This window comes from Drosophila navojoa, chromosome 6, assembly GCF_054131105.1.
Source record: "Drosophila navojoa isolate 15081-1374.11 chromosome 6, UAZ_NAV_1.0, whole genome shotgun sequence".
NCBI lineage: Eukaryota > Metazoa > Arthropoda > Insecta > Diptera > Drosophilidae > Drosophila > Drosophila navojoa.
In genome coordinates, this window is record NC_142894.1 from 1203609 (window position 1) to 1219427 (window position 15819).

General features: G+C 35.2%; 1 protein-coding gene across 3 annotated transcripts in view; it reads left to right on the forward strand.

Moving 5' to 3' along the window:
* Nucleotides 1–15819, forward strand: part of pan (transcription factor pangolin) — a 58999-nt gene that overhangs the window by 20284 nt on the left and 22896 nt on the right. For all 3 annotated transcript variants that reach the window (XR_016197237.1, XM_089262918.1, XM_089262917.1), the window contains 4 exons: nt 4714–4825; nt 12816–12903; nt 13072–13152; nt 13237–13386. Coding sequence is in view for 2 of the 3 variants with exons in the window: in XM_089262918.1 (XP_089119044.1) it covers nt 4714–4825; nt 12816–12903; nt 13072–13152; nt 13237–13386 (431 nt within the window). In the remaining variant the exon portion in view is untranslated. The remainder of the gene's footprint in view (nt 1–4713; nt 4826–12815; nt 12904–13071; nt 13153–13236; nt 13387–15819) is intronic.

Sequence of the window (15819 nt, forward strand, 5' to 3'; positions counted from 1 at the left end):
AGGAGATATAATTCTTTAACTGACTTTCGATAAGGTTTTTTATCGATAAAAAAATCGGAATGAGTTATCGTTTTTTAGTGATAAACTCATTCTAAAAAAAGTTGAAGTCTCTAGCTCTTATTCTGAAATTGACGCGTTCAAACATACGGACAGACCGACGAACGGACGGAAAGGGTTAAATCGACTCAGCTCGTCGTCCTGATCAAGAATATATATACTTTGTGGGGTCTGCCACGCCTCCTTCTGCCTGTTACATACATTTCAACAAAACCATTATGCCCTGACTTCCCATTTTCAATGGGTTCAGGGTATAATTATTATTCAATTGCGCCTTTCACTCATGTAATTTTGTTTGAGACGCTATATACGGAGTCATTATAACCGAATTGTATTTTAGTATATATGTATTAACGCATATTAGAGCTATAAATCAGGTAGATGTTCCTCTATAACTTTTGATATATGAATGCTTAAATTGGGTGGGATCTCGAAAATGCTTATACAGTCTTGTAGAGTCTTGAGAGCTGGGGAAAGCGAAATGTAAAAAACTAATTATTACTATTATATGATCCGTGAGTATATGATTTGTAAGAATATATTGGAATACCAATCTTTCGGCTTAATGCCTTAACCAAATCGGTTATAAACTACTTAAATATTATTAGCTTGTTAAGCTTTAACTTGTGGCTCTTATGCGATTTATGATTTAAAATGAAATATATATTCAGGTAATACTTATGTGAACCAACTCAGGGTTTTTTCTAACAGCTAATGCTGTATATAATCCATAAAATTTCAAATTTTGTGCCTAAGCCATGAATGAGATTAGAATAAAATGTGGAAAAAGCAAAATAAATTCTTCTCCATTCATTCTTATCTTTTCCTTTTTGGTATTCAAAATGCCGGTGGACCGGAGTGACCGGTTATAAGGTACTCTTTAAAGTATGATCCAGAGGAGAAATGATAATAAAATATCGTTGAAAAGAATTCAAATTGTTACGACGCATTCCCGCGAAATGAAAAAAATATGTTGATTTTTGGCGAAATTAAGATTTTAATGCAGAACGGTTAGAAACCGTATGTCTCACATACTCGCCAAAAATAAGAACTGAGTTCGCTCTAGTTTCGTAAAAAGCATCAATTTCAATTTAACATTCAATAACAAAAATAAAAAAATGCTTCTGTAAAATTACATTTTTCGACATACTATCATTTCGCGCGAATGCGACGATAATTACGGAACATTAATGCTTTAAAGCAAAATTGATCTTCAAATTGGGTCAAAGAGATGTCGGTGTCGTTTCGTTTATATATACGCACATATATATTTAGTTATATATACTATCCGGAATTCTATATACTCTGATTATCCATTTTCGATTTAATTCAGGGTATACAAATTTTCAATTTAAATCTCTTTAATCAACGTCTACCACGACTACTACTACTACCAGCACCGCACAGTGCAACACCCCCAAAAGTAAAGAGTACACGTATTGCTCCACCCTCTTGGGCCGTATCTGATGTTGGCTGCTATCGGTTCGCTGTGCTTTGGTGGTAGAACTTTCAGGCCCTCGTCGTTGTGTACATATCAAACAAACTCTTCTTTCGGTCTCTCTCTCTCTCTATCTCTTTCTAGGGTTTTCCTTTTCCCTATCACTCACTCTTTCGCTCTTCCTGTTGCGCTCTCTAGCCTTATCTCTTTCTCTTTCGCGCTCTCTCTCTCTTTCACTGTCTCTCCGACTGACTTACGTACGTAAACATAATCAACAGACTTACATCCACTATACACACACTTACACATAAACTCAAACCTTTGAGATGGTATGCGTGCGGAAGTAATCTAAAAAAACGCGCCGACTACCACAAATACAAATCCTAAACAGCAGCAACAAGCAGCAAAACCAACCACCCTAATGCTCTGCGTTAACTGCTGTGGATGTGGATGTGCCTTTTAATGAGAGACAAAAAGTAAAAGCAGAAAAAAACAACCCCCAAATCTTACGCTGCAATTCACTTTTAGACAATGGCGTCCAATTTCAATTCTTGCAGCATCACATCACGAAATTCATTTGCCTTGTCGGCTCTCATTTCCATTCCTCATTTAAGTTCATTTTTTAAAAAAACTTCAGCAATACCTGTTGGCCTGAGTAGAATATGACCTGAAGAGGCATAGAAATTGCATAGTTTAAATAGTGTACGCATTTTATATGCATAGAATTGCGGGAAAAGAATACACTATTTATATATATAGGGACAAGCCGAGTTGATTTGACCCTGTCCGCCCGTACGTATGAATGTGTCATCATGTGTGATAGAACTTTGATTTTTGTTATAAGTATATCGGATGCCGTGTTATTTTGGACGTACATTTATATTTCTTTTTACTTTTTAACTGAATTCCAATGGGTTCACACTGCCTTATTATATTTCATCAAGTACAAAAATTAAGAAAGAAATATGCCAAACGCAGGCACACAAACACACACACACATTTACAAACACACACACACACACACATAGCTACGTTGGCAGCACCATTGGCGGCGACCGTCGGCTGCTGTGCATTGGGGAGCTGGGTGGTGTACGGGTCGGGTACCGTCGGTTATCGTCGGCTAGCAGTGGACTCGAAGAGGTGCTGGGGGATTGGGGGTGGAAGACCGCTTAAAACAGTGGGAAAGCCGTGGCGGCGTTGGCGGCACTTTTTATATTCGTTTAGCGGCGGCTACATCAAAGACATATTTTCGGTTTCGCTGACTCGATTGCTTTGTAGCCGGTCACTGCTTGTTATTATTGCTATTGTTGTTGTTGTTGTTGCTATTGTTTGCATGTTATTGTCGATTTGTTCATCAACGACGGCGACAACGACATCAGCAACAAATACAACATTGCTGATAAAACGGAGCAAGCTTACAATAATGCCCACATATATATACATATGTACATATGAAAATATATAAATTCACACACACACACATACAAATATTGCAAAAAACGTCAACGTACTTTTAAAAAAAATTAAATAACCAAAACACAACCTTAATTTTGCTGAACAAAATTAATGGCACATTAAAAAGAAAAACTTAAACAAGAAGGCTCTAGTCGAGATTGCACGACAAGGAGATACCCTGAACTCTGCAATCTGATATTCTAATCATTCTGCACTTCTTTTATGCACACATACATACATACACATGCATCCGCACGCACGTATGAAAATGCGCTCTTGTTAGCAGGGACTGCGCCCGGGCTGCGCTGCAGTGTGGGCAATACTACGAGAATTCATTTGTTGAATAGGTTTAAATGAGGCTGAAAAAACAAAATCAATTTTTCGATTATTCTCGATAAAAAGTTATCGGATGATTTATCGAAAAAATAAGATAAACTCTTACTGCGTATGGTGTACTTATAGCTATACGTATAGTTTTGTATCTTCTGAGATCGACACACTCACACGGACGGACGGACAGACGGACAGGGCTATATAGACTCAGCTCGTCGTACTGATCAAGAATGTATATATGTACTTTATGGGGTATGCGATGATTCCTTCTGCCTGTTACATACCTTTCACAAAATCATTATACCCTGGCTTCCCATTTTTAATGGGATCAGGGTATAAAAATGTGAAAATTACAGTATATTTTTAAGATATATACAATTTCTGTGTTTGTTCAAACCTAATGACGCTCATTAGAAGGAGACGTCGTTGCTGTTTAGGTCCCCGCGTGTTAAGCATAATTCTCGAGAGAGCTCTACAAGAATCAGTTGCCTTTTTTTGCACATACTCTAAGTGCTCGCAGAAAGTTAATCTTGTGTCTATCATGACACCAAGATACTTTATCCGTTGTTGACCGGGCCTTCCGGAATCCAAATTGATTTGGTGACAGGCTTCCGGCGCTAGTCATCGCAGTCTCCAGTCTAGAGCAGATCAATTTCTCAAACACCTTTCCCATGGTGTCTAAGAGACAGATCGGTCTGAATGATGGCTCATCTGGTGGTTTGCCAACCTTGGGTAGCAGTCTCGACTAGAGCTTTCTCACTTTTTATTTAAAATTTGCATTTACGCTACTTATGACCAAAAATTATGAGTCGGGAAAAACTAAATTTTCTACAGTATTTGAGCTATAAACTGAAATATGGTGTAAATAAGTATTCTGCAGTTGGTTACGCCCGACTTCAACGTTTTGCTTGTTTGTGACGTTTTTTTCTTGTAATTTGAAAAAAAAAAAATTAGCCATGACTCTCGGTAGTCGACTTTTACGTGGTAAAGGAAGTGGTGTGAACTTAATTTAGACAGAATCAGCCAACAGGTCTGCCGATTTAAAAATTTAGTTCTGCTGTGCCACACAGCCTGTGTGACATTTCGTTCTTCATCAAAATTCAGAAGCACAGGGTTGAGCAGTCTAATCACCTTTTCCACTAGGCTGGAATTTAATCTCAGCGAATTCGATTATTTCACTTCCACTTCTATTATATATCTAATGCTTCCCAGAAGCAACTCATCGAGAACGATTTACTTTAGTCGGGTATGTATTACATGTTAAATATTATGTAATATTAATTCCAAACTCATTTGGGACATTTAAAGCAAATATATAAACACATGCATAAATGAATGATGTTACATCTGAAAAGACTGTTGCAACGTCGAGTACACCCGACAGTACGGTAGTTTATTAAATTTTATTTGTTTTTATTTTTTATTTTTAGGCAAATAAAATTGGTCTGCCTCCATTTTTCTGTCACAATGGAGATCCCTTAACAACACCACCGCCTGCACATTGTGGAATACCTCCTTATCAGCTGGATCCTAAAGCAATGGGTAAGTGTGTTTAGATACCTTTGTATTATTTGTTCTTCTTTTAACAATGGTATTATATGATATTTAATATGATAAAGTAATGAAATTTAATTAATATATATTATAAATTCCAAAGAACACGTCTCTAGTACTTGTGGGCGAAGGACGAGTATCCAAAATCTGTAAATTGCAAACTCTTCTTATCCATTAGAAAAATATATACAATCAGAAGTCTCCAGGTCTATTAGTACTCAAATTATGCTGAAAAAACCGAAATAAATATATCGATTATTCTATATGATAAGCTCGTACTGTGTATGGTATTCACGAGTATGCATTCAAAATTTCAACTCTCTAGATTTCCAGCTTATTGATCTTCCATCGCTAACCAATCGCAGAACAATTTTAGGAATTGGTTTTCTGCATAAATTGATTAGTGGTGATATTCATTCGTCCTCTTTGTTGGGTCGTCTAAACTTTTCGGTTCCGTCCCGAACAACTAGAGACTATCGTCCGCTTGATTTGCCGGTATGCACTAGGGATTATTCTTTGCACAGTGCGTTTCATGTTCTTATGTTGTGTAGTGATTTCTCAATTCTATCCTATATTCTATTCTGTGTTATTCCTTTACTCTTTTCTTTTTACTATTTCTTATTTATTTATTTATTTTTTTATTATTAACTTTTCTTGCAATTTCTTTTAATACCTTACTTTTTCTTTTTCTGTACTAATTCTTATTTATTAAATTTTTTCTTTTTTTTTTTATTATTTTTGTTTTTATTTTTTATTTTAAGAATTATATGTTGTTAATAAATCTACATTTAATATTTTTTTCTAAGTTTTCTTACTAACACTTCTTTTTATAGCATCATTAGTTTCACTGACCATATTTGGCTGTGAGACGTGGGCATAGCTGGCCGGACTGGCAAATAAAATACCCCCATCGGGGTCGGTGTTACTATTGATATTATATCCTGTACTTTGTTTAGGCTTTTTCTTCTTTTTAAATTTAATTTGACTCTCGTTTTTATCAATAGCTTTAAGAAATAAATAAATACGAGCAGGACTATATAGACTGAGCTCGTCGCCCTGATGAAGAACATATATACTTTTGGGGTCTCTTTCTGCTTGTTATATACTTCTCAAAAAACCATTATTCCCAGATTTGCCATTTTCAATGGGTTCAGAGTATAAAGACAAAAGATAAATACAGAGAGATATGAATGCAAGCAGTGGGAGAAAGCATTCTTCACTTTGAAGCTTGCCTATCATCGAATTCTAAAATATTTGCTTGTTTAAATAAAAATGTATGCAAATGTATGCGAACCGGGAATATGATAATGGTTTGTCAATTGCCTGGAAAATTGCTAATAGAGTTGCTTAAAAAACTTTTTGTTTAGCATAAATGCCATTAAAACCGTAATCTCTCTTTGAAACACGTACATTTTTACATTTATTTCTATTAATCCTAATTTATAAGAAAACAAGTAAGAAAGCTCTAGTCGAGGCTGCTCGACTACGAGATCCCCTGAACTCTTCGAGCAACTGATATTTCAATAATAATTCGCACATACACATACACACACACACACATATATATATATATATATATATATATATATATATATATATATATATATATATATATACCGAAGCCCAATGATGATGGAGATATTATTTTTTAACTGACTTTCGATAAGGTTTTTTATCGATAAAAATCAGAATGAGTTATCGTTTTTTATAAACTCGATATGCGCGCGTTATATACGGACATTTAAAAAAAAAGTTGAAGTCTCTAGCTCTTATATCTTCTGAGATCGACGCGTTCATACATACGTACAGACGGGCGGACGGACGGACGGACGGACAGACGGACGGACAGACAGACAGACAGACGGACAGGGCCAAATCGACTCAGCTCGTCGTGCTGATCAAGAATATATATACATTGTGGGGTCTGCCACGCCTCCTTCTGCCTGTTACATACATTTCAACAAAACTATTATACCCTGATTTCCCATTTTCAATGGGTTCAGGGTATAAAAAAAGGAAATACGAATTTCGGGAATGAGAGATATAGAAGAAACCCATGCCGCACATTTCGTTCAAGATAAAAAAGACAGGAATATAAAATCGTGCATATCTAAATATGCGTATATAAATGGTCTGCACAATTCGACAAGTAAGCCTAATATCGTTATGACTTTATATTTGTATTTGTGATCATAAGGGAGGGGAGAAGCAGGTACTCATGAAGGATGAAAACAATTAGTGAAAAATAGTTGTTATGCAATCGGAGTAACCCAACCGCGAGCTATTGACTTTCTCACCCTTCATCACAAACGAAATTCAAACAAATTATGAAATATAATAATTGCACATGATGAGATTCCTCCTTTTTTTGAATGCTCGATTAGGGCGTCCATTCATACTGTCAAATTTGCCCTATACATCTCTCTCTCACTCACTCTATGTGGTTTGTTAAGGATTTCGCGGTGGTTGGCTGTTTAAGGGCTCTGCTAATGGATATATATGGTTGGGAGGTACGTTCGACTGGTTGGATCTGAATGGAAGCCAGCAGCGTAAATAAAAGGCCATGCACTTAAGAGCTGCTTGCGGATTACATAGCATTATGATCCTTAACAATGGGTGCCATACTAATAATTGAATAACACAATATTCAACAAAAAATCCAACCTAGCTGCGACTGCGATTTCAGATCGACTTTAGTGAGGGGTAGCAATGCCATTCTCACACCAGTCGCACCAGTCCAGCCACCAAACATAATGCAAATCGTTCTCTATGAAATTATTATATGCTCTTAAGAGGCGTGTAATTTATTGTTATACTCATTCATGAAAGTGAAACGAGTATATTGGTTTTGTGCAATGTCCGTCTTGCTGTCCGTCCGTGAGAACGCAGTTTATTTCGGCGCTATTGAAGCTTGAGGCTTGAAATTTGGAACACACTAGGGGCGTGGCAGATCTAACCTGAAAATATAGTGATTTTTATACCCTAAACCTCTTGAAAATGAAAAATCGGTGTATATTGGTTTTGTGAAAAACCAGAATGATAAAAATATCAGCTTGGAGGGTTCAGGATATCTCCTAGTCGAGAAGTCTCGACTAGAGCACTCGACAGTATTAATTCTAAAAACCTAAAATATGAAAAAGTTATGAGCGTGGCAAACCGCAAAGCCTAAAATATCTCCTAAAGTATAAGATAGTCAAGTCACAAGTAATCTCCTCTATCGAATAGATAGGGTCGTGGCATATCGAAAAATACTTATTAAGCATCCAAATTTCTCAGTTGGGTTACCGTTAGCTCGTTCTAAGAACTGGGCACGCCTAATAGGGGTGGGGCGAATTGAGAAAAACTGAATTATCTACAGTATTAGAGATAAACTTAGGTGCAGTCGGTAACGCGCGACTACAACGTAAGTAAATCGGAAATCAGGGTATAATGGTTTTGTGAAAAAGTATGTAACAGGCAGAAGGAATCATCGCAGACCCCATAAGGTATATTCTTAATCAGCACGACGAGCTGAGTCGATATAGCCCTGTCCGTCTGTCCGTCCGTCCGTCTGTCTGTCTGAACGCCGAGATCTCAGAAGATATAAGAGCTAGAGAGCTGAAATTTTGTGTGCATACTCATGTATACCATATGCTGTACGAGTTTGCTTTATTTTTTCGATAACTCATCCGATTACTTTTTTAACGAGAATAATCGAAAATTTGATTTCGTTTTTTTAGCCTCATTTGATTTACTGTGTATATACATATGATGAATACAAACAGTTTGTAATCAACAGATATTGGATACCACGCCCCCTTCTCCCCCAATTAGTAAAAGTCGTATTTCAAGTACTAGATACTTGTGCTTTGGAATGTGACCATATGATTACGCTCTGAAAATTTCATTAAGATTGTATGTCTACAAAAGAAGTTATTCAACAAATAAGTTCTAATAATATTGCCCACACTGCAGCGCAGCCCAAGCTCAGTCGCTGCTTACTGTGCAGTTAACAGAGCGCGGGCACGTGAGGGTGGATGCATATGTATGTATGTGTGCGTGCATAAAAGAATGATAAGAATATCAGCTTGGAGGGTTCAGGGTATCTCCTAGTCGAGCAGTCTCGACTAGAGCCTTCTTACTTGTTTTATATTTATCATTTTGTCAATTAAGTCACTTAATAGAGAAAGACACGGTTACCGAACGCCTCGGATAACGATAATTGTAAATACCGAACTCTTTATTTTTCGAAAAAAAAAAAAATAAAATAAAGCTTAAAGAACAATGTTTCTCATAACAAGCAGCAAATATGTATATTTGCAAAATTTCTGACTGTTTTAAACAACGAAATAAGGGAAATCCCGAATATACAAAATATTGCTGTCCATTGACCATTTTAACATAAATTGGCACTATTTCGCATGCAATGTGTGGGCAACAGTATGAGAATTTGTTTGTTGAATAATTTAATTCCTAGACGTAAAATTCTAATGAAACTTTCAGAACGTAAATATAATGTAAATCATAAAATCAAATGCACATATGTACATTTAAAAGCGCAAGTCTCTAGTACTTATAATAAGTTTTTTACAAATTGGATGCGAAGGGGGCGTGGTATCCCAAATCTGAAAATTACAAAATTTTTGTATTCATCATCATATGTGTATACATGGTAAATCTGAATTCTCCAGAACTAAAAGTGTTCAAATGAGGCCGGAAAGCAAAATCAAAAAGTTATCGGATGATTTATCGATAAATATGATAAACATACTTGCGTATGGTATTCACGAGTATGCATATAATGCATATAACTTCTAAGATCTAGGCGTTTTTACCGACGGACGGACGTACAGACGGATAGGGCTGTATCGACTCAGCTCGTCGTCCTGATCAGAAATTTATATACTTTATGGTATCTGCGATGATTCCTTCTGCCCGTTACATACTTTTCACGAAACCATTATACCTCGATTTCCCATTTTCAATGGGTTCAGGGTATTTTTACAATTTTTTTGGGAAACTTTACTTAGCAATAAGATGAAGCTGTTTAGTTTGCGTACAATCATAAAAATGAATGTTGATAGAAAACTTGCCGCTCTATGATTTATGTCAATCTAATCTGCATTGTTATCTATTAATAATGTCATGGTGAGTAACTGGAGCTTAGAGGTCACCCTTGTATATGCTGATATTATTGCGTTATATCATCCTACATCGAGAAAAGCAAATGAAAAGTTCAATAACAGAAATGGTTCAATATGTAAACAGAAACAAGCCGCAAAGACACAGAAATATATAATATAAATTGTGTAAACTGTATTTTGACATAATCTGTTTACATTACAATATAAACGCCTAATTGTTAGACTATTGAGGATGTGCTGAATAGGAGGGCGTCTTTTCGTCTTCACCGCCAACCCACTGTCAGCATGAAGAGGACGACGCTCATGGCCTTTGACAGCAGGGGTTGGCAGTGCAAACAACCCCTACAGCTCATGCCCGTTTATCGGGATCGAAATTGGGATGGGATCGCAATCGTTGTCGTCGATGTTGTCGTAGTCGTCCTTGGCACATGCCTCTTTAGATTGCCCGATAATGATATGCGCAGCTTAAGTATTACGCACAGCACAAATAGCCGCATTGAGCATGACCAAAGGGGAGTGGAAATTGGGAATGGAGTTTGAAATCGGACTGGGAACGGGAACGGGTAACAGTTTTCCTCATTTTAAAGCAATAAGCTTTAATACGGCATTCGCAATGACAAACGGGGTTGACACTCATGAATTTGTCCGCACTGAGATGCATAGGCTACGTCGACTAAATAACATCCTTCAGTTCTTTTTACAAGGTTGGGATTCACTTCTGCAACATCTTAGGGTCTCTGGCTTATGATGAAACAGAGTCTACAATAATTTTAATAGGCTTACTGAATATAAAAACAAATATAAACAAATATATTAATAAAATGATACTTAAAATGAATAATGATTATTATGCATATATGTTAAATATTATGTTTTACTTCAACTAATCGAATGTCTCGCCAATTTGTAGGGCAACGTACTTAAGGGTTGCGAAGCGAACGACACAAAGATATCAGTATCACTAATGCGGCCAGACTCATTCAACTAGAAATCTAAAATGAAAAATAAAAATCAATTAGGAGCGGAAGTGCTCGACTAAGAGATACCTTCAGCTGCATGTTCAGGCTTCATATTTAGCTCATTATCGATTTTTTCATTGATTTTGTGGAATCCAAAACTTTGAATATTGTTATTCATTTGTTACATAGTAGACTAACGTTGGAACATGGGATCATGGGAACACCACTGTGCTGTGCAATTGTACGGAAACATTTATCAGATATGAGATAAGATATGAAATTAAATTTTATGTCGCTATATGTTGAACCGTCCGTACTCACAGAGATGGTCATGTTTCAAGAATATGAGCACTTTCGTGCTCTAAGCTTTTTATACTGCCTTCGCATTTTCAGCCAGCATAGGGTATATAATATGGAGAACGCCTAATGAATAAAAAGCATGTTGCACAACCACATAATAATGACATCCTTTTCTGTCGCTAGTTTCGTGTCTTTTTTGCGCGAGCCCTTTGCGACCCTCCTTCGCAGCACACGCATTCGATATAGCCCGCGGGTTATTGCTGTGGCAAATGACAGACCCTTTACACCCTTTTCCCAGCTTTGGATATAACCATGCCATACTATACTCTACCATACAAAACAACTTGAAAATGACAACACTAAGAATTTCATTGTTAGGGGAAAAAAAAAACAACGACAGCCAGCGGTCCATGAAATAGATGCGACAACAAATCTTCAATAGAAATGAATACATGAGACATGAGAGAATTGGGAAATGCACTAAATAATCCCATATTTACGAATTTAAACAAAATTTGAGGGGGATTCATTATTCGCACATGTGAAGTTAGTTGCCTTATGCCGTATGTTTGTACGCGTCGATCTCAGAAGATATAAGAGCTAGAGACTTCAATTTTTTTTATTTCCGTATATATATCGCGGATTTCGATTATCGATTACTTATTCCGTTTTTTATCGATAAAAAGTATCGAAAATCAATTATAAAATTATACTCCCACATCTTTAAAGCTAGAGTTTTAAAATTTAAAATATATATTGAGTTGCATTTGTTTTTACAATTTCGTTAATTTTTGGTAAATAATAGCTTAATATTTATATATTAAATATTTGTAAAAGGCGTTCAAATACGAGAGACGTTATAGAAGTTTGATTAAGATTGTACGTCTAGAAATTAAATAATATCGCCAGCACTGCAGCGCACTTTAAGCGCTGTCGCTGCCTACTGCGAGTTTGCCAAGGCGGGTTCAGGGGATCTCGTAGTCGAGCAGTCTCGACCAGAGCTTTTTTACTACCTATGATCACGATCTGAAAGTTTAATTAAGTTTGAGAACTTATAAATAGGATCTCATAATATTGCCAAATATAAATAGTATAGTATGAGTGGTTTGATCCAAATATATATGATCCTTGTATATATATATATATATATATTACATCCATTTTATACATGGATGTAATAAAAGTTTGGAGCTGATATATCTTTGCCTATTAGCCAAAATCCAATGAAGTTGTATCCTCTACAGCTTTACAGTTGGACGATCAAATTTCTGTTAATTTTTTTTACAAAAATTTATGTATATACAAATTGAGAAAAAATTGAGTAGGTAGAAATCCATCATTTGACAAATTAGTTGCTCCAGAGTCCCTCCAGACAGTTGCCAAAATTATTCGAATGTTTTTAACCTTTGGTCGTATCCTAAATAATTACTTTTTTTACTTTACAAAAATTTGTACTTTGGCATTTCTTAGTAGTTTTAAAAAAATAATTTATTGATTATATATGTAAAAATTATATGATTATTATTATATTAAATTATTATATTATATTATATGATCGTTACAAATTAACCATTAGTACTTGTTTCTTTTTCTTAGGCCTAACTCGTCCTGCCTTGTATCCGTTTGCTGCAACGCAATATCCTTATCCGATGCTAAGTCCCGACATGTCGCAAGTAGCTTCATGGTAAGTGGGAAATATTTCACTAAAATATCGTGCTCTTATCTAATTGGCTACGTCTATTCATTGGTAACTGTGATGCCAATAGCTAATGGACTTCAATGAAACGTCTATCATTCTCATATTTGAAAGGTGTTAATTATGATTATTTTGTTTCGGTTCCATTTTTCTTAGGCACACACCATCTGTATACTCAGCATCTAGTTTTAGAACGCCCTATCCATCCTCGCTTCCAATTAATACAACGCTGTCAAGGTGATTATAAAATAAATTTCGAAATATAAATCACAGTTGAGAGCGAACTATTCTTTATTTATTTATTTATTTTTGGACACTCAGCGATTTTCCATTTCGGTTCTCTCCGAGTCTGTTGCCTTCGGTTCATGCCACATCTCATCACGTATTGAATTCCCATTCAGCGATTGTGGCATCCACGGGAAAACAGGATTGCGGAGTGCAGGATTCCACAACGAGCAATCGGTATTCGAGGTAAATTATAATGATTAAGTGAAATATGTCGGATGTTTAAAGATAATTTCAAATATAGAGAATAGAGTATCAAATGAAATTCACATTATGTAGCACTTGGTTAATAATTTATTTTCGTAATATGTTATTGTGTTTTAACGTGTAATAGATTATTTATTACGAAGTTTCAGTCATACATATATTGCTACGAATATTTTTTACTAGTCTCTTTTTTTTAAATATATATGTAAAATATTACGAAAACGCTTTTTGTTTATATATGATAATCTTCTTACATATAATCATTAAACACTTCTATAATTCCGGCTTTTTGGGTGGACTCTTAATGGACGCCATATTTAATATACACACAGCCCACTTGAGCGTACATGCACACTGTCGCACACACATAGGGACGTAAACTCATATACATATGCATACACAAGAAATGTAAACTTTCCTATTGGCCCATTCCAATGCTTGCGTTTGCGCATTACTAAGCAACCCCTAAGGGGCTTTACCATACACTACCACTTCAAAAAAAAAAAAAAATAAATAAATAAATAAAGAAATATATAAATAAATAAAAAAATAGAAAAAGGAGGAATGAACCTAAATGGCTCAACAATTTGCCTATATTCCATTTAATTTAAAATTCGAAGTGCGATTTAGGTTACCGGTTAATTGCAACTCCAATTTTCTCCCCCTCTGAAGTGCTCCTTTATATTTTTTCTGATTTTTTTTCCTTTACTTTCATATTATTTATTAATTTATTATATTGATTCAATCAATCCAAACAGATAATAATTTAATAATAATAAAAAAGTTATATTGGGAAATTTGTATATTTCCCGTTTATTTGTAAGGAAATTATGGTAATTCCTATCGAATCATTCAGAAAACGTTTTTCGCCAACAGATGGCACTACTGTGTTTCTTTCTCAATAAACAGCTACGCAACTGTTCACATTAGCGAACAGCAAGTACGACTCCGAACGGTGGTAATTAACTCAGAACTATCGCGTATCAGAGCGACGGCTGATTTAGATTCTGTCAATAAAAGCTGTGTTCAATCTGTATATAGAAATATGGGATCGTTAAAAGATGATTTATTTGTTTATTTATTTTTTTATATTGATAATAAATTATTGATTAAATTGGAAAACTTCAAAAGTTGCCAATCAATTTTTATACAAAAAAGGTGGATTTTCAATCATAGTTGAATTAAAAGTATAATAATATAATTTAAAAGTAAAAGAATATATTAAATATATATATTCATAACTTCGATTAATAAATTTATTCTTTCAAATGCAAACAAAAGTTCCATCATAAATATAATAAATAATAAAATCGCGTCCCTAATAATTACAGCCGCTCAGTTGATGCTGAAGCTCTATTTTAGTTGATGCATATGGAAACATTGTTCAAGAGAGGAGAGAGAGCTAGAGAGCCTTTTCTCTTCTTTCTCACCGCGCAAATATTTTGAGTTGTCACATACCGGGCTCTCTCTCTCTCTCTCTGTCTCCCACAGATAGAGAGAGGGGAGTAGTCGAATACAATTGTAAATTTTGGTTTAAAAGCCAGCGAAGGTCGGAAGTAATTCGTCAAAAATTGTTGGCCAGACAGTTTAATTAAAATAAAAAAGAATTATGCAAAAATTAAAGCCTATCATGAAACCTACTTAAATCGCCAAATGTAAACTCCTGGAATAATTCACTATGAGAGGAACAAATACAAATACAGCTTAAACGTGTAGCCTATATCACATATGTGCAGTGTCCAGTGTACCAAACACAAAACAAAACAAAAAAGAAGGCCAAGAGAGATATATTTAAAAATTAATAAACTCCTACATTTTGTATTTTGCTAGTGAGAATTCAAACTCCCATTCAGTCAAAGAAATCACGAGTGATTTTAAGTGTGTCTCTAATAACGGAAAATGTATCTACATTAAATTACGAACATATATATATATATATATATATATATATATCCCTAAAATGTGTTTAAGGCGATGGCCATAAATCAACTCAGTAATACATACAAACAAATATACAAGTCAGTAAAAGAGAGAAAAAGGAAGATAGCAAGGGCTTTTTATTGCAATGGAATCAAAATAGTGAAATTTGAGATCCGATTAGAGTTCTATTGTAAATTAAACTATTTTTTTATAAACAGATATAGACATATTTATATTCATATATTTATATATATATATATATCCGCAACAGGCAGGCAACAGGGTTGTAGATAGTGTTGTTTACTGCGCTTGTCCGCTGGCTCTGTTTGCTTCACTAACAGCTTGGTGTCAACAACTTTGCAATACTCTATCTACGAGCAGGTAGATGCCCATTCTGGGCAGCTTCATTTAAATGGTAGAGTTATGTTTAATTACTATAGACTTTATGGTTATGTTATGCTACCCAGACACCCATACACCCATTTATATTGC